Source organism: Chinchilla lanigera, unplaced genomic scaffold (genome assembly GCF_000276665.1).
Source record: "Chinchilla lanigera isolate Chin_1 unplaced genomic scaffold, ChiLan1.0 scaffold00090, whole genome shotgun sequence".
Lineage (NCBI taxonomy): Eukaryota > Metazoa > Chordata > Mammalia > Rodentia > Chinchillidae > Chinchilla > Chinchilla lanigera.
Window position 1 is genome coordinate 3,831,224 of NW_004955491.1, and position 25,256 is coordinate 3,856,479.

A 25,256-nucleotide genomic window follows, 5' to 3' on the forward strand; every position below is an offset into this window, starting at 1 on the left:
CTCTCTCTCTCTCTCTCTCTCTCTCTCTCTCTCTCTCTCTCTCTCTCTCTCTCCCCCTTTCTCTCTTTCAAAAGTCTTTGGAGTAAAGGGCCAGAAGGAATATAGTATCACCCTCTTGCCCACAGCTGAAGACTTAGAGTCCACTGAAGCCTCCATCACCAGTCAGTGAGAAGCAATGTGTTCTGTAGCAGGGCCATGTGGATTGCAGATCACGTGTACATGGCAGCAGGAGGTAGGGGCTCAGGAAGGCACCTATCACCCTCAGTAGATAATGGCATGGCAGTTAACTAAGCTTTTATTGGCCATTTATATATCCCAGGCACAAGGCTTGGTGTTATACATTTTTTATTTAATCCTCCCAGTCTCCAAGGAGGTCTCAGTTTTCTAAGAAGGAAAATACAGGTGAGAGTTTCAAGCCATTGACCCCAGTTAACATAGGTGGCTATCGACAGGGCCACGAGTAACTCCCCGACCACCTGACCCACAGCTGTGTGCTGACTTCATCAATGGCAGCAAATGTCAAAATTCCCAGATGAAAGAGTCACATCAAAATTTGTCCTATTATATTAATTATAACATAGAGTGGTGATCTGCAAAATATATTCTGCATGGTGTTAATTTCCTGGGATGTCCAGTGTTGTGAGAATAATAGGTTCTTTGGGCGATAAAGTTTGAGAAGCGCTTTCGGATAGGCGTCCATAGAGATCCATGGCACAGGAACTACGAGGGCCAGAAGAGTCTTCACAGGTTAGCCAGCCTCTCACAGTGAGTCTGGGCTAATTTCAGAACATCGAGCAAGCCATGGGGAACCTAGCTTGTCTGCCAGGTACTGATTAAAAGCCAATCAGCATTGATTAACCATCAGAAAAGAGGAATATAGAAAGGCTCAGTGAATGTTCTCCTAATTTCTCAATATTAATAATAGTGTGTCCTTTAGTGATTGTTGATCACTCTTCGCTTTGCACATGAAATACTAAGTCCTGGAGAAGTTGGTTAATAATGCAACTTTCCTTAAGGCCATACAGCTCCTTAACCCCAGGGCTCAACATGAACCTAGTTCTCTCTAACAGCACAGCTTGTGATTTGAAACTCTGTCACAAAGCATTCCAGATCTTAGGGTTTGTCATGGACTCTTCTCTGTGAATATCCAAATCAAATCCAATCTCAAACAGGGTGATTCAATGTGCTCCCTAAGTTGGGGGCTTACATTGCCATCCTGCCTTTATTTTCAGCATATTTTTTCACCTAAAAAACAGCTATCTGGGGGCTGGGGATTTAGCTCAGCGGCACAGCATCTGCCTGGCAAACACAACGTCGTGAGTTCAATTCCCGGTACCGGAAAAAAAAAAACACCAAAACAAAAAACAGCTATCTGGTCTGAGCAGGGTGCATGGAATTTTTTCTAGTATGATTTAGGTTTTCAATTTTCATTACTATTTTTTTTTAATCCCACACATTTTCACACTCTGTGACACACTCTTTTTTAATGTTTTTGATTTTGTTGGTGGTGAAATAACATCCACCTGCACAGACATTTACTCAACTTGACGGGCGCCCTTCCTGAGGCCAGTCTGCCACCATGAACTGCTTTGAAGTCTTTGATGAAGTCAACAGTCACCCCAAGTTTCGAATGTTTCCAGTACTGGCATCAGACCTCGCCTCATTTCTCAATGCCGTCTTTTCTTTCCAATAGATGTGGGAGCATTTTTCGAAGAGGGGATGTGGCTGCGTTATAACTTCCAGGCACCCACAGCCAATGCCAAAGACGCAGGCAACAGAGCAGAGAACTCTCTGGAACAGCAGCACTCCACCCCGGACCTGGCCCAGGAGCAAATCCACTTCAGTTTCAGCACCACCAAGGCTCCCTGCATCCTTCTTTACATCAGTTCTCTCACCACAGACTTCCTGGCTGTGCTCGTCAAACCCTCCGGTAAGGACAGGCGTGACTCACCCTCTGCCATTTTAACAGGGGGCAGACAGAGTGTTCTAGTAAGAGTCTAGACTGTTCTTGGTTTGTTCTTTATTCCCCAAGGGATATTGAACAAGTCATCTAACTTCTTTGAACCTCATTTTTCTGTGTGGAAGTCAAGAAAACAATATGTCGAGTGCTTTCTAGCAATGTGTTTCAGTGATGTTGGTGAGGCACGTTAGGTTCTTTTCAAGAATCTTATTACATAAAGATGAGATTGTTTCATGTGTAAAAAGATTTTTTTATTCCTATCAAATACATACCTTCACTACCGTGTTGAACACAAGGTGAGCTTTGAAGTAGTAAAATGAATGTTATATAAATCAATGAATTATCCTAATTTACGACAATATCACCAGGTCTGGGATCTTATCCAGGTTCTTGATGTCCTAAACAAAGAAATGAGCAGGACACCCAAGAGAAAGAGTAGGACCAGTGATTTATTTGAAAAAGAAAAGACAAGATACACTCCACAGGCGGGAGTGGGCCAGTGAGAAGAGCTTGATGTTTTAAGCCTTAAGGTTTGAGGGGAGATGGAGGGCCTGGTCTGAGTAATAAGGAGATTGACTCAGCCCTTTCACCAAATGGTGGAGTTTTTTACTTTTTATGGCACTTACAGGAGCTGTCACAGAGTCCAAGCCCATGGGGAATCAAATCTGCATAGTTAAGGATATGGTTATTAGAGCTGGGTCAGCCAATGGCCCCAGAAAACCTGCAGTTAGACCTAGGCATCCTGGTCCTGAGCTAGTGTTGTCTCAGAAGGTGGATCCAGTCCCAGAAAATGGACTCCAAAGTAGGCCCTCTCTCCTTTCTCCAGTCTTTTCCTTGGCTACCCTATGCCTCAACTGAGTATGGGAACACTCCTCCTGAATATGCAAACTTTAAATAGAAACAGAAACTTAAAGATGTTTTCATCCCTAAGCCATTCAGAGTTTTACTTCCCCACATATTTCCCTGGAATGAGGATTGCTGAAAGCAGGGTATATTTCACTTGTCATGCCCAGGGCCATCTTGATCATCAGTTGTGCCCTGACCAGAGAGAAACTTGGTGGGAACACAGACATGGACTTTGGTCCTTCAGTGAGATCTTTGAGAGGATTCTAGCCCGTCCTGGAGTGTATAAACAAGCTACTGATTGAGGAATCTTCTTCCTCTCTGAAGACTTGAGTTCACATGGTTAAAGTTTTAAGCTCACTTTTTATGAGTGAAAATGTTTTACATATATGAAAGAAGAAACCTCTCGGGGCTGGGGATTTAGCTCAGCGGCAAAGCGCCTGCCTGGCAAGTGCAAGGTCATGAGTTCAATTCCCGGTACTGGAAGAAAAGACAAAAAAAGAAACCAAAAAGAAGAAGCTTCTCTAACTCAATTCCCATAAAAATTATGTGGGAATCTCTCTCCTAGTCTCCCTCTTCTCTTACCCTTCAATGGCTATGCCCTTGTAACATTGTATAGACCAAGATTTTTTTCCTTTGGACCCAAAATTATTAACTGAATTCAGCTAAAGTTTTTAAAAAATAGGGATTTTTAATCCCCTTCTGTAGATTAAAATGATGGCAGAAAATTAATGTTCTCTAGAAATTTTTTCCTTTCAGAAACTGTTCCTAAAGAAATAAGACATAAAGTCACCAGGAAGATATCTGTCATACCATTGTCTATGAAAATAAGAGTTGCAAAAGACCCTGGAATTTCAACTTTAGTAAAATACTTTTCTAATTATCTATGTTTTCAATGGAATAGTACTTATCCATTCAAAATATTTATAAAGGCTAATGACATAGTCAACTTTTATATAATATAATGCTAAGCCAAAAAAACTGATATAGGCTTGAATCCGTATCAGCTTAACTCTGTAAAACACTTATGAATGGAGGGGAAAACGCTAATATGAGCCTGAAGTATCTGGTTGAATTATGGGTGATTTGTTTCTCCTGAGTGATATTCTTCTGTACATGTCAGTGCTCCATATTGATCAAATGTCACTTTTCTAATCGGAAAAAAGCAGTAAGTAACATCAGAAAGCATGCAGGAGAGTGTACAACTCCTGCTCCTCAGGGTTCATCAATGCATTTGACCTGGATCAGTCAATAGGTTTTAATCCATACATGTCCCTACCCAGGCATACATGCCTCACTGTGGACACATGTCCTGTGGCTTCTCCCACCCTTTCCCAGAAGAGAGGCTGTCAAGAATTTGACTCACCTGTACCCTTATATACCGTGTTACCTGGCCCTAAATCCCTGCCACACTAAATTGGAGTCCTAGCTGTATGTGATAACTCACATTCTTGGTGTCCATGCCCACCACTGCATGCATATGTGCTTGTGGTTGGGGACACGCATGGTGTGAGGGCTGTGATCAGTGTTTTCCATAGTGGTGGCCACCATCCCACGCAACTTTTGTTTCATGAGCCTAGCACAATCCTAGGTGTTCCACATGAGTTAATCCCCGTGAGCCACCCAACTCTGGAAGGTAGCACTTGTTCCTACGCCTTCCCTAGGAGAAGTGAAATGATGTGAACATTGTCAAGCTGCTGGTGAAAATCTGGCCTTTTCACCCTCCAAATACTGCCCATTTTATTCATTGAAATTTAAAATTAGAAATAAATTTGAGAAATTCATTCAAGGGAAAAAAAAAAATAAACAAATTAAAGGCTTTAGCTAAATATCCTGGCATTCTGCAAACCTCACATATTGAAAACTCCAGTCACTGTATCCCAGAGCAGCTACCCAGAGCATCCTTGCTCTGACCGGGAACTTCATCTTGGCCCTGCAGCCACTTGAGCCCCACTCATAACACGCTGTCCTCCTCTATTGGCAGCCATTCAGGCAAATAAGTCTGGTGGATTCAACTGCCATCGTGCCCAACTGCCCCGCCACTGCTCTCCCAAGCAGACACTTTCTAACTCAGTGCTTTCCAATATCATTCACGTCGTGGTGCCACAGAAAATGCTAATCGCAGTTGAGTGGCACATGAGTTAATGGATGCAGTGGTGTCTGCAGGCACCACTTTCTCCAGAGAGTCTGGCCACCTTGCCCCTCACAGATCTGCTGGGCTGGGGGACCTTGCCCTGGACGCTCCCCTGCCCATTGGGAAGCCCGGCTGCACCCGTCTCTCTGCCCGTGGCTGCTCCAGTATCACCCCCACCCCATGGCCAGAGCTGTCCTCCTTTATGGGTGGTGTTTAGTGGGAACATCCGGGTACACCTCTAGTGAACACATAAAGGTGGCCCACAGCGAAGCCAGGAGAAGTCCCTGGTTGCACAAGCTTCTAGTCGTGACCCGCCAGCCTGGTGGCAGAAAAGAACCTGGATGTCTGGATTTGAATTTGTTATGGTTTGTGTCTGGGTGTCCCCCAAAGCCTCATGCGGCCCTGGGGCTGGCTTTTAGAGTTTGATTGATTATGGGTGTGAGAGCTACACCCACCCTGGGGTGGATAGTTTGCATATGTAAGGGAGAGAAAGAGGGTGCTTCTGGCCATTTCCTCCCTTGTGAGTGCTTGTTGCTTTGCTGTGTTCTGCCGCCATGAGCTGTAGCTCTCTGCCATGTGCCAGTCTGCCTTGTAATCTGCCAAGTATGGACTGAAACCTCCACAAACTGTAAGCGAAATAAACCTTTCCTTCCTTAATTTTGGGCATCAGGTATTTTGTCCCAGCAACGAGAGGAAAGTAACCAAGACAGAATTCTTCCTTTACCTTGTGCTACTTGCTCCAGGCACTCAAGAGCTCCATGCCTAAGATTCCTGGTTTACAAAATAGTGTCCCCTTCATTAGAGTATCATGAAAATCAAATAAATCTAAAGTGCCTCATAGTATGTACATGTCATGACCATGGATAAGAGTTAGCAGTTATGATTATCAGTCCGTGTTTCCCACCTATCCAACATCCGCCACTCTTTGCAAGAAACCCAGTCTTCCCAGACATAACGTGGCCATCTGTGCCCACTGCCGTCCACGCCCATGATGCTCCCAGACCTTACCTCCCTCTGCCTTTAATTCTAAGCCAGATCAAGTCTCACCTCCTTTCAGTGACTTCTCCTGCCTTTACACTCCAATCACACTTATTTTCAAAGTCATTTGTTTGGCACTTAATCTACTGTATTGTTATCTGTCTCTGTTATAAACATGCCCTGTCTTCCCAGAGAGATGAAAAGCTCCCCGCACTCCATCTCCTGCCTGCAGTAGGGACCCTGTAAGTGTTTGCTGATGGTAATGATGATGACCAGGGAAGAATAAATCTGTTAAGCGTGTTATTTGCTGCAGCCAATAAAAAAAGAAGCCCCATCTAACAGCTTTAATTCACTTGGGAGATGAACACAAGGTAGAAGGGAAGTATCTCTCCATTTGAATAATATTTTACTTGAGTGGGTAAATATTAACATTCTCCTTACCATCATTCAGGGCTCCTCCTCTGCTATGATTTGAAAGGAATAAATATATCATTTGAATTTTATTCGTCAAGAATATTGCCACGATTGTTCATGGGCATTCACCATATATAAATTTAAAGTTCTAGCTCATCTTTTTGTCCCCTCAAAGCAAACAATTTCTATTACCATTAAGTGAAGCGCTTAGTGGAATTTTAAATCAAACTTACAAAGCCAAAAGAGCCAGAAAAGAGAAAAGTAATGAAAACAATGCTGACTTTAGTAGAGCTGGAGAACACAAAGGGGCCACTGGCAGAGACAAATCGGGAAGGGAAGAGCCAGGATTTCCACGATGTCCACCTCCTCAGAGCTCTGGCACCCAGGCTCAGGCCCCTCTTTCGTTTCTTTTTGTCTTTTTTTTCCCCAGTACCAGGAATCGAACTCACGACCTTGTGCTTGCCAGGCAGGCGCTGTGCCCACTGAGCTAAATCCCCAGCCCCTCCTCTTTTGTGTCTTTGTGGGCTCAGATTCACACACAGCACCCAGCCCGTGCTTGGGGATTGAGGACAGTTGTCTATGTGAAACATGAACTCTGCACCTGTAACAAGAAGCCCATTTTTCAGACCTTGAGGAAAGCTGTACTTTGCCTATAAACACAGTAAGTGAAGAAGTGAAAAAAATGAATACGTGAAGGCTGAACCAATGCAGCTGTAGACTTAAGAACACTGACCACTTTTAGATACTGTCCGAGCAACAGGAGTAAAAACTTAGGACAGGCAACCTGCTTGTGGTGTGTGTGGCCAAACATTTGCCTAATCATCTCCTTCACTTGCAAACAGAGATTATTCTTTGTGCAATGAGAATAAAAGGAAAAGAATCAGGAAATGTTGAGTGGTGGAAAGACAAGCAGCTCAGAAAGAGAAAGCCACATCTTCCAAGGCCCCAAGGTGGGAGGAGAACAGGAATTTCCAGGAATCAGAGAAGTCAAGTTCTCTTGGATGTAAAAAGAGCGAGAAGAAAAGCCTGATTTGAAAATAAAGTAGCAAACAGAACTCAAGCAGGCAAGGCATGATGAGCTGTATTAAGAACAGATGTCTTCATCCTGGGCACAGTCGGAAGACTTTGAAAGATTTTAAATGAACCAGTGAAATAATCAATTACGCTTTTTTTTTTTTTTTTTTTTTTTTTTTTGTCCTTTTGAGATAGGGTCTCGCTATGCAGTTCAGGCTGGCCTTGAGCTCACTTTGTAGCCCAGGTTGGCCTCGAACTCACAGTGATCCTCCTGCCTGAGCCTCCCAGTTATGCATTTTTAAAGGATCCCTCTGGGGGCGCTGGGGATTTAGCTCAGCAGCACAGCACCTGCCTGGCAAGCGCAAGGTCATGTGTTCGATTCCCGGTACCAGAAAAAAAAACCAAAATAATAAAAATTTTAAAAAAATTAAAAGATCCCTCTGTCTGCTTTGAAAAAAAAAAAAAAAAAAAAACATTGGGAGTGAAGAAAATATAGAAACAAAGGAACCATCCATGAAGTTATTCAACACTCACTAAGCATCTACTGTCTATCAATTAGGCGCTATTCCTGCCGCTGGGTATAAAGGAATACCATAAGGTATTAGGAATATCATAAGGAATAGAAACAAAACATTCTTGCCCTCATGGAGCTTACAGTTAAGCAAGAAAGGACGGTCGGGCAAATTAACTAAACACAATCTACAGTATGATGTATGGTGAGAACTATTGTGTGGAAAATATAGTCAGAAAGAGGAAGGCTTGGCCAAAAAAATGGAATGGGTAATTTCCAGTTTTTTTATGAAGTCACAGAAATGATCACTGAGACGATAACATGAAAGCAGATATCTAAAGGTATGAAAGTGATCCATGCAGATAACCAGCAAGGGCTGGCTTTAGCTCAGTGGCACAGTGCTGCCTGGCAAGCATGAGGTCCTGAGTTCGAGTCCTGGTACCCCCAAAAAAAGAAAAAGCTAAAGTGCTAAGATAAAACTCAGAACTAGTGAAGGCTTATTGAATTTTGTGCAGAAAGCAAAAATAGAAACTGCAATTCATTCTTGATTTTCTTCACAAATGTTTTGCTGAAACCCAGGAAGGTGGTGCTACATTTTAAATGGCGTGTATGATACTAAGAGGCCTAAATAAGGAGGCAACATTTAGAAAGCATTGCCTTTATTTATGTCTGACTGCACAGCGTCTGGCAGGAGAGGCTGTCAAGACGTTCGGTTATTCCTGGATGGTGGGATTGCAAGTGGACTTCCTTTCCTTTCCTCTTTTCTTTTTGTTTATTTCTCAGTTGTGATCATCTTGTTTTAGCCCATAGCTTAAGTATCAGAATTACCCATTTTGTTTTGCCAGAAGGAAAGTGAAAGAAACAGCAGAGAATCCATTAGGTGATTTACAATTGGTCAAACTCTTGCTAGATTGCTGCCTCTATTTTTTAAAGCTCCGAGCTGTCAAACACTATTAACAGCCCCAAAATCCCAATTTGAGTAAAATATGAGATAAAAATGGATGACTTTCAAAAACCGTAAATAAGAAATAAAGCTATGGCTTCTACGTGAGTGGACTGAAAGCAAGACCTAGAACGTCCTGTTAGTCTTGTCTGATTATTAGTTGTCGTTGTTGAGAAGAACCGAGGAGAAAACAAAGAAAGTCGAGGAAGTAACTTGTCTTTGAGACAGAACCAGGGGACCTGGGGCACACAGCTTTGCCTTCAATTTTGGCTCACCCCTAACCCACAACGAAATTCATTACTTTGTTTTCTGGCCTCAGTGAGGCCACTCAAAACCCCAAGTACTTATTTTTGACAATTATGTTTATTTTTAACATTGCAAACTCATGATTCTTTTATATGCCAAATATCACACTTTATTACTGATAGAATGATCCCATCTCTGCGCGCTGCATTTATTTTTTATTTCACACAGTACCGTGTGGAGTCCAAAAGGACCTCTGCAGTCCTATACCACCGATGTCCTCATTCTGTTTCCAGGCAAGGTCTCAGCTTGGAACATTTATACCTTTTGCTGTTTCAACTTTGAGACCATGGTGTGTGAAGTTCATGGTTGGCAGGTTGTGAATCCATGCGGGCCTGTTGCTGTTAACCTCAACTCAAAACTCTTCTGCTCCCAATGGACGGAGGAGGAGGAGGCAGAGTTTAAGGCATGCCAAGCTGCAGGAGTGGAGGATGTGAGACTGGGAGGAAAAGAGGGAGCAGAGAAATCACGGGGTCTCTTTCCTTTTCTCGTGTAGGAAACTTACAGATTCGGTACAACCTGGGAGGCACCAAAGAGCCATACAATATCGATGTAGACCATAGGAACATGGCCAACGGGCAGCCCCACAGCGTCAACATCACCCGTCATGAGAAGGTCATCATTCTCAAGGTATGCACACTGCACACATCATGCACACATGCAAGAATAATGTAAGGTTAGAGTCTCTATGCACTGTGATGGTTGGCCATTGGTTTTCTTGAAGGCATAGGGACAGGCAGATGAAAGAGCACATATATTTTATACTACAAGTGCTTAAGTAGTGGAGCAAAAATATATATGAGGCATCACTGAAAAATACAGCGAATGTTTAAATTTTTAAAGTGCATTACAGTGAAAGACACATTGTCATTATTCCCCTTCAAAACAGTCCCCCTCACTTCGAACACAATTATCCCATCATTCTTGCCACTTTCTGAAACAGCTCTGAAAGTTCCCTTTGTAAGTGTCCTTAGCTGCACTGCGTGGCTGCTTCAGCATCCTGAATTGATTCAAAACCTTTACCTCTCATGGACACCTTGACTCTGGGGAAGAGCCGGGAGGTGCACAGTGCCATATCTGCTGAATAAGGCAGATGAGGACACACAGCCGTGTTTTTACAACTCTGCCTTTCTATCGGATGGCATGTGGCAACCACATTTACCATATTTTTGATCACGCCTCCTAAAGAAACAAAGGAGGACTTCCATAACTACTTCAGAAAGTGGCAGGAATGATGGGATAAGTGTGTTCAAGGTAAGAGGGGGTATTCTGAGGGGCATTAATAACAATGTGTCTTTGACCGTGATAAATGTTTTAGATTTAAATATTCGCCATATATTTTCATCACATCTTGTATACAGGTAGTCTTTGGTATTCACAGAGGATTGATTCTAGGACTCCCATGGATACTAAAATCCCAGGATAATCAAATCCCTCATAAAATACAGTGCAATATTTGTATGTAACCTACACATATCCTTCCAGGAACTTTAGATTATCTCCAAATTGCTGAAAACACTTAATGCAATGTACATTCTATGTAAATAGTTGTAATACTATATTGTTTAGGGAATAATGACAAGAAAAAAAATATCCATACATGCACAGTACAAATGCAAGTCTATTTTTTAGTATTTTCAATCTGCGGTTGGTTAAATCGATTCCAGGATACGGAGGGCTGATCTAATATTACAGGGAAAGCAACTGATGGTAAGGAAATCGGAGAGCGGCAGAATAAATATTTACCCAGCGCATCCATTGTGGCTTTCGTACTTTTAGACGGCTCCATCATTTTAGTATCTATCAGGCTTGCCCTTTCCTCCACTGCTCCATCTTTCCCGACCACACTCGGATGTCTGCAGCTCATCACGTTTCCCAACATGGTTTCTTTTGGCTCCTCTGACCTACTTCTTCCATGACTCCAACACAATATAAATAACTATATATTTTTTCTCTGCAAAAGCTCTGCCTTAAAAATCCTCCAAACAGTCTTTTCCAGAATCTCAGGCAAGGCTGTCGGGTTTTAGCACACAAAGGGACGATTTTAGTATGACATTCAAGTTTTATTTCAGGTTCATTTACCGCTCCAGCCCCCACCACTGACTTTTACAATAGAGAAACCAGCTTGGGAGACACCATGAATAAAACATAGCATGAAGAGGTCTCCCCGGGAACCAAGCCAGAAGATCAAGGAGGGAGCTGTCACTGTTCTCTCTGGAAGGAGCTCCAAATAGATACCTGTCAGGACAAGGAACAGCAGGACGATGCTGCTCTGTCAGTAGAGTGCGGTGTCATTGGGCAGGAGCCCTGCAGCCCCTTCAACCTTATTCAGATGCCTGATTGCTGCAGGAAGTTTGCATTGCAAAGAGAAGGCAGAAGTCCTGTCTCTTTTGAGAGCTGGTGGGTGTCAAATTCATAACTTGATCCAGAGTTTGTGTGTGGTCTTTAGCAATAAATGCTAGGGGGTATTTTAAAGAGAGGTCTTCCCTATGAAAATAACAATATGCTGTTACAGCTTGTACAGCATCTCTTGACCGTGGACTAGATAAGGTTATTTCGTAGCGCCGGCAGGGGTCCCTGAGCCTAGCACAATGCCCGCCATACCTTGGGTACCACACATGGTTTATTGCACAAATCAAGCTCATCTTTACCCATGGTTCAAATGTTCTTCCGAAAAGCCACAGTCCAGGAGACGGATGGTCTTATGCCATTTTAGGGACAACGTGCTCATCGGCATTCAGTTAGAATGAAACCACCCGATCTGTCAGTGCCTTTAAGGAAAGTGACCTATCTTGCCATTTCACCATTGCAAAAGATTATTAAAAGTTAAAAGACACACACGATTAGCATTGAAGACAGAATGAAAGAGATGCACCACAGCCACAGACTTCTTCGGGGTTACCCGTCACCCTCTGCCACACGGGATTCACGATTGGGCCAGGTGGAGGGGGCAGTTTAGGCCTTCTGAGGGACAGAAAGCCAGAGATCACATTGTCCAAGAAGCCAGAGAACCGCAGAAAAGCCAGCAGCCTGGGAAAGGGGGCAGGGTGCAGTCTGATTCTTGCTCAGGATTCTTTTGGCTGCAAATAACAAAAAGTAAAAGATGAGAAACTACTTGTTAGGGAAAATGTCTAGGGTAGGTCGTAGGTTTTCAGAAATAGAAAAATAGAGCTTGGACAGAGAATCCTGAGAACACAGAAGATTAAATCTATGGATTAGAGTACCATTGGGCCAGTCTCTTTATCTCTCTCCTCCTTCCCTAACTCCCTCCCTTTCATGGGGCCCACTGCACTCTTCCTCCTCTGCCTGCTTCCCTACCTCTCTCAGGCCTGGGCTAACGACTTCTTACTGCAAGCTCCATCTTTACATACCACAGGTCACAGTTGCCACAGTGCTGGGTCATGCCTTCCCTAGTTTTTTTTCTTTCCTTTTCTTTTCTTTTTTTTTTTTTTTTTCTTTTTTTTCCTTTTGAGACAGAGTTTCATCGTGTAGTTCAGGCTGTCCTAAACTCACTAGGTAGCCCAGGCTGGCCCCAAATTTGCAATCCTCCTGATTCTGCCTCCTGAGTGCTAGGATTGCAGGGGTGAGTCATTGATTTTCATTTTAAAATCCCAAAGAATTGGTGAGAGCCTGTCCTGGGTCGTGTACTCATGCTTGGGTCATGTACTCATGCTGTTAGAAGGAAAGGGGAACCGTAACCAACAGTCCATATTCAGATCCTACAATTAAAGTGGAGAGTTTGGGGAATCTTCTCCAAGAGAACAGATATGAGTCCCATGGGCGGAGGTGGGATGGTGAGTATGGAAACTGCGTGCATCATGCTCTGAGTTGGGGAAGACAGACCTGGGAAGCCCTCTGTAATAGTCAGCTTTCCTATTGCTGGGACACAACGCCTGACCCCAAAAGGAGGAGAGACTTAACTTAGCTCACACTTTCAAGGAGATTCAGCTCATGACTGTCTGGCTCCAAGCAAGAAAATCATGGCAGAAAGGGGTGGCAGAGTGAAGATGGCATCCAGGAAGCAGAGCAGGGGAAGAGTGTCAAAGAGGAACAGACCAGAGCCCAAATCTAATGCCCAAAGCCATGCCTCCGTGACCCACCCAGATGCACCCAGGAGCTGCCGTACTAACCTGCTAGGCATTGCTTAATCCAATGCAGTTGCCCTAACAGGATCAAGTCACATCCTCCAAACAGCGAGGAACTCTGTAAGAACTGAGCCTCCAGTTGCTGGGAAGCCCGGCCTTCCTCCATCTTCTACAGCCGGTGCCACTGCACCAAGGTCCCTGGGCGTGGCTAAAAAGGAAGCGCAAGTGCGGTGGGAAAGACTTCCTGTGTAGGGAACCCCGGGCCAGGCGATGGTCTTCTCCACAGCCCTGCTGTATCCTAGAACTGAAGGAGAAAAAGGTGAAGGTGGTAGAGGAAAATAAGACAATGCTCCTCCTCATGCAAATGTGGGTCCCAGGGTTCCCGCCCCACACCCATTGCCCTGCTTTCTCTCTGCCGGGGGAAGATGTGCAGAATTTGGCAGTAATTCCGAAAATTCCTTCAGAACGCCGAAACACACTCGAATTTTCTTTTTTAAAACAATCTACAAATCCATCTTGAGAACTTCTACAGCCTCAACAACGTGTGGGAAGAGATATAAGAAAACATTAGTAGTAATTATTTCTGGGTGAAGGGACTAGGAACGATTCTGTTTCCATTAGAGTTTTCTATATTTCCTCATTTTCCAGGAGAAGCACGTGTTGCCTTTTTATAATTGAACAAAAACATAAAATGCACATAGATCCTCAGTCACTTCTGATGCCCCCCCCTCGCACTCATATTGGCAAAAATACTTAAATAATTTCCAATGGAAATTTACTTATATCCAACAAACAAAAATAAGGCTACTTCAGAGTTGAATTTGACGGTGCTATGGAATTCAGGTGAACTTTTATGCACTTATAAATGCTCAGACGTCATATAATTGAGATGATGTTTATCAGTGTTTGTGGTGTTTTTAAAATCAGGCTTGCTTTCCCAGCTGGGTCTGGCGCAAGCTAACATCAAATTAATTTACATTCCCTGAACGCACCATCTGAAACGGTGCTGAGCACTTGAGGGAAATTGACCTTGAATGAAATATTTGCTGCCAAAAAATAAAGTGTCCAATCTCCACAAAGATAATGAAGAGCTGGTGCCCCCCTGTATCACACACCAAAGTGAGTGAGGACCCAGGACGACCCTCAAGTGGCGTCATTTATGAAGCTCACTGTGGCATCAGGGATCATAGCTTAAGGCTGGATGCCAGTGCAAATGTAAACAAACCTCAAGCAGCAGAGAGGACCTGAGCAAATCCTGCATGCAGTGGGAGATCGGGCCAATTAGCACGGGTCCACAGGGGAATGTTACGGCCAGCAACGACTGTGTCTTGTGTGACTTATCCTTACCGCTTTCTTTTCTCCCTTCCTGCCATCCATGGTGTGTTCCTCCCTATTTCTTTCTTTTCTTTCTTCCCAACTACATTGTACAAGAGATCTAAGAGGTTGCAGAGAATGAAAGAGATATGTCTTAGTCACCCTCCTCATCATTGATACAAAATACCTGACCCCCCAATTTAAAGCAGAACAAGTTTATTTTGATTCATGGTTTTAGAAGTTTCAGTCCATGGTCTGCTGGGTCCAAGGAAGAAACAGCATGGCGGAAGGGTCTGGGCAGAAGAAAGCTGCTCACAGCAGCCAGGAAACCAAGAAAGAAGGAAGACGCTAGGAAGGGAGATGCTCCTTTGGACATCAGAGCTAATCCACTGATGAATATAGCGCCTCTGTGATCCATTCACCTTCCCAACACGTGAGGCTTTGAAAGGACAACCAAGATCTAAACCACAACATCATGAAAAGCACAATCCAAGACAAGAGGGAAATAACACAGCACTGTTTCGGTCATAATGTCTTATTCACGCTTACTGATTTGGCTTTGAACTTCTGGAAGCCAGAAGTACCCAAGCCATAAGGATAAAATACACCAATTCCCATATAGGTTGAAATTTTATATATAATTCTCTTTTTTCATACCATGGGCTATATATACTGACACAGAAAAATACCTGAGGCATGGTGCATGTACATAACATCACATACATGCTAACAACGCACATGTATGGGTGCTTCCTAGGTTCTAGACACCATGCCAAGCATTTTAGACACATTTTCTCATTTTGTCCCACAAAAATTTCCTGGGACATGTGCCATTATCATCTCCATTTTTAGAGATATTGAGACCAGTGTTCAGAAACTGTGGGGTAACACACAAATTGACAAAGCAGCGAGTAGCAAAAGCAGAGCTGAACCTAAATCTGTCACACCCCTGACTCCTCACATGCCCTTGACCATTATCAGATAGAGATGTCTGGAAGATATTCACAGAAGTTTGAAAGTAGATCCCTCTGGCTGTTGAGATGCTGAATGAGAATATGTTTTCTCTTATTGTTATAAAATAGTCCAAAAGTATGCAAAAGCATAGAGGATAATAAATTACCCTTATGTACCCACCATCCAAATATTACAGATTCAGGCATTTGGCTGTAGTTCTTCAGATTCTGATTAAATGCAGGGACAGCAGAGGTCCTTTTTCCTCCTTGTTGCACAGTGGGCCCCTACAAAAGCAGTGCATGGCGCTTCTATCCTGTGTCTTTTACAGCGCTGTTTGGTGTTGCATCTCCTTGGGAAAGTCAAGCACATCAGTAGGGCACAGGTAGGACAATTGATGGGCCAAGGAGTTGAGGCAGCTTTCAGATAGTCCAGCCTGGTCCCAACCAGGCCTGATCAAACTAGCTAGAAAACAAAAATGAATGAACTGCTTGTTCTTTCCCCATAGCCAGCCTATATTTTTGAGTTTGATGGAAGTTAGACAGCGGAGCTGTCTAGGGATAGATTCTCTGGCGCAGATACTCGGAATCTACATTCTCTAAGACTTAATGGCACAGATGGTAAAGATGTGTCACTTGGGCTCCTTCTTATAACTGCAGCGCCACCTTGTCTTTGCCAAGAAGGAGTTAACAGATTTCCTGCAAGCAAAATAAGACCTTTCTTTAAAAATAATTCCAGGTTATCAGATGAAAACGATGATTAAATCCTCATATTCTGATATCACAAAGAACAGAACTTTGATTGTTTTCATTGGGAAATTTCAAAACTAAAAAAAAAAAAAAAGTTTTTTTTTTAAAAATCACTGAATTCCGTGTCTTAAAGATGATAACTGCTACATGCGATTAGTCAGAATTTCAACCAAACTGTATAAAAACAGTTGCATCGATTGCTAATTGAAATATGAATCCCCCAAATGGACAAAGGAAATGTTCAAACATTAGCAACAAGTAATATGTGCTAAATGGTAGGGACAGAGGGGAACTGATTGACCCCCCAAATCTCAGAGGCTTATCCAATAGAAGTCTACCAGCAGTTTGACGTATTTGTAGACGTCTTGTGAACTCCAGCAGCGATGAAATCATGGTGGGCTGACACCCAGAGCCCTCCACTGCCTGACCCCCAGGACTCCAACCTCAGCAGAAAGAATCTCTCGCTTGAGCTAAAACCTCATCCATTCTTCTCATGGCCTCGCTGGCTCATCCTTGGGAAGCTTTTTCCTCATCTGTGATCTCAGGGCCACTTCTGAATCCAGCACTGGGTACAATGCACTCCCTGCGGCTCTCCAGCTATAGGCTCCATTTCCTGAAGGTAAAATTTGCACGAAGGGTTGTTTATATACATAAACTTTTGGTTAAACGGATCTGTGGTTCCTTTGCCAGTAAGATTCCCTCAAAGCTTAAGTTAGGCACATGCTTGTAATCCCAGCACTCTGAGAAGTTAAGGCACAAGGATCATAAGTTCAAGTCCAAGCCTGGCCAACTTAGCAACTTGGTGAGACCCTGTCTCAAAATACAAAAAAAAAAAAAAAAAAAAAAAAAAAAAAAACACCTGAGTTGGCTTCTGAACTATTTTCTTCCAGTTTCATGTGTTTGTAAACACAGCCAAAGTGCTCCCTAAACATGTATCGAGGACCTAGCTAATCATTTGCTTCTAGGTGCCCATCCCTCTCCCTTAAGCTACTTTAAGGCCACTTGGCACAAAAGCTTTGGGTGGGAAGAAAAGACCCTTGATTTGAACTTTATTCACTGAGCTATGACATCTGTTGAACTAGGAGGTCTTACTGCACCTTTGTCAAGCAGAGCCTTTTGCAGTAAATTTCTTACTCTCTGGTGGAAGGCACTATATTTCTGGACTTTGCTCTATTCTCTTTCATTTATCTTTACTTGGAATCTGGTCAGTTCTTTCCTGAACTCTTTCCTGAATTCATCTCTCCCCTGACATGGACAGCAAGAAGCGAGTGCACCCAGGACCATCCCATCTCAAGCTGCAGGTACACGAGCACTTAGTCTGTCCCAGGGGATGCAAGCTGGCAGTTTAAAAAATACTTCATTGCACACAGTGTCCACACTTACCTACAGAAGACTAGATGGATGTCTGAAACCAGGGGTGGTATGGAGCCCAGTGTATACTGGGTTTTTCCCACATACACGGACCTATCATAAAGTTTAATTTATAAATTAGGCACAGTAAGAGATCAACAACAATAGTAATAAAACAGAAAAAGCATAGCAATATACTGTAAGGAAATGTAAATACGGTCTCTCCTTTCCTCCCAGAATATGCACTCATCCTTGTTTTTACTCAGTCACACCTCTTCATTTTTATTAGTACATGTTCGCAGTACATAACTGTACTCATCGTGAGAAGCTAGGTGTGTCCGTAGCACATCTTAACTCTTTTTATCTCCCCTGCCTCCTCCCTCCCTCCGCTCTTGGTCCCTTTCCCATGTGCAAAAGATCTGTCTCATTTTTTGTGATACTGTGAGATGATCTAATCCCTATGGGATGAGATGAAGCAAGGGGAGTGACAGAGGCACTGGATGAATTTAGGCTATGCTCAGAACTTGGGTCCCCAAGCTCAGGCCCAAGGACCAGTCCTGGTCCATGACCTGCTCGGAGAGCAGGGAGCAAAGTAAAGCTTTACCCGCTGTTTCCAGCCACTCCCCACTGTCTGCTTCACCGCCTGTGCTCTGCTCCTGTCGGATTGGGGGGGTGGGGGCATTAGATTCTCATAGCAGTGAGAACCCTCTCGTGAACTGTGCCTTGAAGGGATCTGGGTTGGTGCTCCTTTGAATCCTCTAGTCGTCTTGATGAAACCAGTCCCTGGTGCCAAAACAGTTGGGAACCGCTGGCATAAGCTCGCCTTAAACACAGCACTCCCGTCCCCAGAAGAGCCATCTGGTAGAGCAAGGTGACCACGTAATGACTGAGCGGGTTGCAGATACAATGCAGATACCCTGGACAGAGAAACGATTCCAGTCCTGGGGGTACTGAATGTGACAGCACAAGCGTTCATCATGCTATGCAGAAGGGCAGGTGATGACGAACTTCAGAGTTGTTTGTTTCTGGAATTTCCCACTGGATATTTTGAACCTCAGTTGACCATGTGTAACTCAACCCACAGAAGGCCAACCTGTAAGTAGGGGAGGACCACTGTACGATCCATCCCCATCTTTCTAGTCTTTAAGATCCTTTTCTGCATTATCTGCCACCTACAAATTTTAGGCTTCTGGCATGGGAACAGTACCTTGCATCAAGGTGCTAATTTACATATTAGTCAGGCTTACATCAGCTATCGTAACAACAAAAATCAGGAGATTTCTCACTCACATAACAAATCAATGCAAGTGTTCCTAGGTGAGAAGTTTCCTGCATGTAATGGTAACTCCCTGGATCTGGGCAGAAACTAGCAGAGGAAGTCCTGCACAACATCTGAGTGGGATGGAAAAAGATTGTTCGTACTAACGCCCAAAAATAATGGAGTAAAAGATACAGTGGTTCAGTACTGTCACTGTGAGGTCTTGAAGGATGATGGGTAAACACTGACGCGTGACAGACGGAAGGACATGGAGGGATGTTTATTGTGGAGAAGGAGCAGGGAATAGCACTGGCAATAAAATAAAAAGAAACTCAATTATGGACTCACAGGGCTGCCATATATGTCCATCAAGGTGATTCACTGAAAGGCAAGGGGCACTGGGTCTCCACCTTCTGCAGGTGGGACGTGTTTAGTTGTTTCTGGGGACCTTCTTCAAGCCAGCAGGACGTCTCTATACTTGGATGTGAGCCTAGTAACCCCGCAGTGTGGTGCACAAAATACTTTCTCTCATAACCAGATACTTTCATGCACTGTTACTCTCACCCTTATGAGCTGGGATTGGCTGGTGCTACTGACCCCATTTCACAGATAAGAAAGCAGAGGTTAAGAAGCTCAGGGAGCCAGCAATGTTACAGGGCTTGAAAGAAACAGGCTGTGATGCAGAACCCAGGAAGCCAGAGTCCCTTCCAGTTGCTTCATGGCTGTCTTGTACGCGGGCAAGAGAACCAAGCTCACACTTGCCAGCTTGCCTGAGATGCTGCCGGAGAGAGGTAAAGGTCACATGGAAATGAGTTTTCTAGGCACTAATGTGTTCCCTGGAGTTTCTTGGGGTGGTGGTAGAAAAACCTGGGCAGCAGATCATACCCAGAAATGAATGTGGCTGGGGTTTCCTTCAGAGCTGGAGAGGGTGATAGAATCAGGGCAGGCGGTGGACCAAGAGCCTTTTTCCTGGGTGACAAAATGCCACTGCCCCCAAAGGCTGGAACTATCTCTTCTGGGAAAGAAGTGGTCAGAGCAGCTTTTGAAAAGTTGCTAGATCTACAAATGAAGATTCTTTCATTTGTTTTTTTGTTTGTTTGTTTGTTTTGTTTTTGTAGTTTTTTTTTTCTGGTACCGGAAATCGAACTCATGACCTTGCGCTTGCCAGGCAGGCGCTTTGCCGCTGAGCTAAATCCCCAGCCCCTGATTCTTTCATTTGAAAAGGTTCTTGGGAATACTAGTAAAGACGTCAGGAATCCCGCCTCCCATCAATAAAAGAAAACGCTAAGACAGTAGTCACAGTGCTAGGAATGGTACCAGTAGCTGTAGTTGTATGAAGAATAATCAGTAGGCTTTTTCAAATATTCATGTATGTTTCTGATATATAATAGTCCTGTTCATTTGGGGGAATTGGATGTACTCTATCTGCATCATTTTGGACCCCTTTATCTACTCGCCGGCAGTAGTAACACACACTATCCTCTTCCTGGTGCTTTCAATCTGCGCATTATGTAAGCCACACTCCTCGGAGGTGGGTCCCTTCCCTCCCACTGACAGGTGAGGAAGCAGAGCCTAGAGCTCCAGACCTATATACTAGAGCCTGTGTTGCACCTGGTTTGTTTTGTCTTGTTGGTGTGTTAATCACTTTTAAATAATCAACAAACATGAATTAATAGATGTATACTAATCATATATCATAAAGGAAGAATTTTTTTTTTCTTTTGGAACCCATGGCCCCATGCTTACCAATAACGGCTCTATCACATAGCGACTCCCCAGCCCTTTCTCTAATTTTGATGACTGTGTGTTATATGTACATCGTTAGGGCTCAGTGTGATAGATACTTCAGTGCACCCATGTGGTATGCACCGATCTGACCCAGCCTTCTTTACCCACTCGCCCTCCTCCACCCTAGCCAACTGCCAGTAAACACTATTCTCCATTCAGGTCAACTGTTTTCTCCAACTTCCACAGTCAGAGACAGCATAGAGCACTCGTCTTTCCATGGTTGGCTTATTTCTCTTGATGTACTGCCCTCCGGATCTATCCACTTTGTTACAAATGACAGGATCCATTCTTGTTCAGGGCTGAATAATATTCTGTGGTGCACACCTACCTCTGTACTCAGTTTCATGTTGAACACAGGACATTGGCCAGGTCAGATGCCAAGAAGGATGCTTCTTCTAACAGGCCAAGAGCAAGCCAGGCTAGAAAGTGGCTGTACGAGTTGTATAATATATTATTAAATAATGAACAAAAGGCATAGAAAAGTAAAGTGGATACAGTATGAGCTACATGTTATAAAACTAGTGACACAAACCCTTAAAACAAGAGAGAAGAGTAGATAGAAAGATAGGAGATAGATAGATAGATAGGTAGATAGATAGATAGGTAGATAGATACTACATGATAGATGATAGATAGAGAGATAGATAGATTCTACTGAGATTTGGAAAAACATTCATTTTTAGCACAGCAAATTAGTTGATAGTCTCCTTAGCAAAAAATAATTTAATGCAATAGCAGGAAACAATCATTTAAAAGAAATTATGTAGTAGCACTTCCTTGGGGTCATAAAACCCTAACTTTTGTAATTAAAGAAAGCTGAGGTCCGACTTGAAGGCCCATGTCCCATGGCTCTTGATATCAGACACCAATCAAAGTTCCATCCCAATTCTTTCAGTAAATGCGAAGATCACTTCCCATCTTCCCATGTGAGCAACTTTCTTTTCTTTAGTCACATGGAGCCAAGACTGAAATTAGACCCTGGCATTCAGATGAATCATTTTAAAATGTATGCCTTCTTTATTTTCTTTCTTTTTGCTTTTTTTTCCGGTACCAGGAATTGAACTCACGATCTTGCGCTTGCCAGACAGGCGCTGTGCCGCTGAGCTAAATCCCCAGCCCCTAAAATGTATGCCTTCTTTGCTCCTGAACTCCCTGTCAATAAAGAACAATACCCCAAGAAGTGGCTAGATGTAAACACTCCTGAAAATTTTAATATCAGAGGTTGTTCAAGCCTTTATTAAAGAAAATAACACTGTTTGGAAGCACTGGCTCTTTTTAAGGATGTCAGAAAAAAATAAAGAAAGCTGACCCACTTATGTAGTAGCACTTCCTAGTAGCCTAGAGCCTTGCTCTTGAAATTACATGTACTGTAGCCTCTTCCCTTTGGCTCATTTAGTTTTCATCTACTCTGGGTGGTGAACTCACAATCTTGGCTATGTGCTACAAGCGTGTTTGACAGGAAGGGAGGCGACTGCACAAATAATGATGAGACATTTGAACTCCCCAACCTTCTCTTCCCTGAGCAGCTCACCCACCCACGGGCTCGCTATTGGACTCTCAGCAAGAGCACTACTACTGAACTCTCCACTTTAATATGACTCACTTGCATTTAATTCTACAGAGCATAGGTCAACATTTTATTAGTTCCTTCTATTATTGCAATGGTTTGATTCCATAGGAGGCATCTGGGAAGAGAAGAGGGGGGTTACATTTATTGGAAACTTAACCATCAACTTGGTCTGTTTATGCATCAGAGTATATTTTTCCCATACTTCTGGGTATTGAGAGAAGCCTGTTCATCATTGTGACACACATCAAAAACCTCATGACCTCGGTAGCTTTGCAAATGTCTTCTCTAGTGTTAGGTTGAGCTATGTATCTTTGGCCCATCAAAGGTATTTTAGCAAGCTTTCATTATTTGGGTCAAGCATAAAGTAGGACCAAAAAGTAGAAACAAGATACCCAACTGTGAGAGCCCCAGATTCTTCCCCCTGGCATACCTTCAAACTGGTGTGTAGCTTTGAACTCAAGCCGTCTCTACACTTGGAGGTGTGGGCAGCCAGATTACTGTGGGGCAGTGGAGGTATCTGAAGATTCCACTTATGAAGACAAATGTCTCAAGGTGGTTCAAGATTATATTATTGGGGCTGGGGATTTAGCTCAGTGGCAAAAGTGCCTGCCTGGCAAGCACAAGGTTGTTAGTTCAATTCCTGGTACCGGAAGAAAAACAAACAAACAAAAAGACTATATTATTAACAATGCACTTTCCATCTATTTAAAACCATCTGAACATCACTAAGAATTTAACAACACTGCCAATCGACATTATCGCTTATCCCATCCACTACCCAGCCCACTGCATTGTGGGAAAATCCCAAACAGCAGCCATCTTCTAAGCCTGACTTGGATAAAATCAGGTGGTCACCAATACCTTTCCATGAGGCCACTTACCACTGAGAAGTGCAATTAAAACTAATTCAACTTTGGCCCACATTAGTTTGAAGAGAGCAAACAGGTGCCAAACACCTACTGCATGAAAGATTTGAGTAGACAGTGACTAATGGGTGGAGGAAAGGGGTGACTCACAAAGGAATAAACAAAATATGTCTTTTACTCTCAAGGAATTTACATCCTTGGAAGAGACAAAAGGTGCTTACACACTTGGTGTGCTTTTCTTCAGGGACTTGTTCCACCTATTTCTCTTCTAGGAAAGACTTTCATTTTGTAAATAATAGAACAAAAAGTCAGCAGAAGGGAATATGAACAATTTGAGCGGATAGTAAGAACCACAGCACGTAAAGCCAGATTTCCTCCTGAGGATGATCTGAGATGAGGTAGGGACCCCATGGTTGAAACTGTTCAATGCAAAAGTTGTTATTAAGATATAAATAAAAAGGGGTCCTTACGAATAGACCCTTCTGCTTACTAGCTCAAGTGTTCTCCAGCGAGTCACTGAAACCTGTTTCCTTACTGGTGAAACAAGAATAAGGCCACCTATTTCAGCTGAGTTCATAAACATTCAATGGAAACAACACACACACACACACACACACACACACACACACACACACACACCTAGCATAGCCTATGGCCCAGTGAAATGCCGGTTTCCTTCCTCCCTCCATAATTCCCTTTTCCTTCTTAGAAGAAAAGAAGAAAAACAAGAGAGCACCCATCCCATCAGGGTAATCGCCAACAAGATCCTCAGAACTAAATCTCCTTCCACTGACTTGCAGTCCACCCACTTCAGCCTGTGCTCAGCATCTTGGAGATCACAGCAAAGACCATAGCTGATGTCACCATGAGCTCAGCCATCGATCACACAGATAAAGACCAAGTGCCAATCAGGGCATAAACGGGCGTGGGCAGCGAAAAGGGGGAACGAACCATCTGGGGAGGGAGGGACGGACCAGAGGGACCCATGCATTTGAGCAGACCTTTAAAGGTCTTCCATGTGGTGGGAGGATCCCCTTATCTTACTCATCCCTTCCTACAGGATTCAATACTTGCTCTTCTGCAATTCGTAAAAATTATACAGAAGAACACAAAAAGTAAATTCTACCCCTTCAAACCCATCTGATCTGAAACAGCAGAAGACTCAACGCTTCCACATTCCCCATTTCTTTTCTGAAGCAGATGGTCTGCAGACGAATTAAGCACCCCGGGGCCGGACAGGCCCTCCATTCCAGCGCTCCAGAAAAATGTGTTTACTTGGCTGTCCACGTCTCCAGTTCAGTGGGAAGCCAGTCACAGTGCGATTTCCAATCCTGTTTAAGGTCTCCGGTGTCAGCTTTATTCCTCCTCCAGAACACGGCCAGAGCTGACAAGCCCCAGCTTGGGGAGCTCATTTCCCTCCTTCCCCCTCAAGCAGGTGAAGTACATAAACCATCTCTCAAGAAAGAAGATAAGGTCCCTGGATTTGTGTTTTGTCGAGCGTGAAACCCGAAGTCCAGAGCATTACGTGTATTGTTACATCCAGCCACAGTGTACTACAATACCTCTCCAAGACTGTAATTCTCCAAGCTATTTCTTAGTACAGTAGGCAGCGCGGGTTGTTTCTTAGGCACCGGTAACCGAAAAGCAGGTTCCTACCTCACGTGAACGTATCCGCTCTCTGAAAGGTAAGTGTGTCTCCAGAGGTTCTGACCGGCTGCCCGCTGCCCTGCCCCGCAGCGGAGCGAGAGGGCCGGGCTGGTCCTGAGTTTGAGGATGTTGATGGATGTGGTTTGGAGAGGGCCCTGAGCCGGTGTTCAAACGCCCTCTCGTGGTCATCAGCCAAACCGTCTTCATCGTATTTTCTGCAAACACTCATAGAATCCAGACCTGTGTGTGGATTACAGTCTGTGTCGTTTGCATCGAGAGTGAAATACACGGATGGTACTAGGACGTGGCACCGCTTATGTAAACATGTGCTGTTAACACCAGCTCAGAGGGAACTTTTTTACACTGCTCTGTGCTCCACCCCTGGGCACAGAGGTGTTTGCTGAGTGACTGATGGATCCAGTTGGCAAAGAATGGAATCTGGGCACACATGTAAACTCAGCCAGCCCGAGAGTGCTGGGATCCTCTGTGCTCCCCGCAGTATAGGTGAGTCATGTTCTCCAGGAGTCACCCCCCCGGAAGAATTGCCCCTTCTCTCATAGTAAAATATCAAACTGGTG

The 25,256-nt window shown here is 43.8% G+C and overlaps 1 protein-coding gene across 1 annotated transcript in view; it reads left to right on the top strand.

The window, feature by feature from the left end:
* Positions 1 to 25,256, top strand: part of Cntnap2 (contactin associated protein-like 2) — a 1,999,509-nt gene that overhangs the window by 1,848,222 nt on the left and 126,031 nt on the right. The window contains exons 19-20 of the mRNA XM_005404887.2: positions 1,694 to 1,930; positions 9,597 to 9,730. Coding sequence (XP_005404944.1) covers positions 1,694 to 1,930; positions 9,597 to 9,730 — 371 coding nt within the window. The remainder of the gene's footprint in view (positions 1 to 1,693; positions 1,931 to 9,596; positions 9,731 to 25,256) is intronic.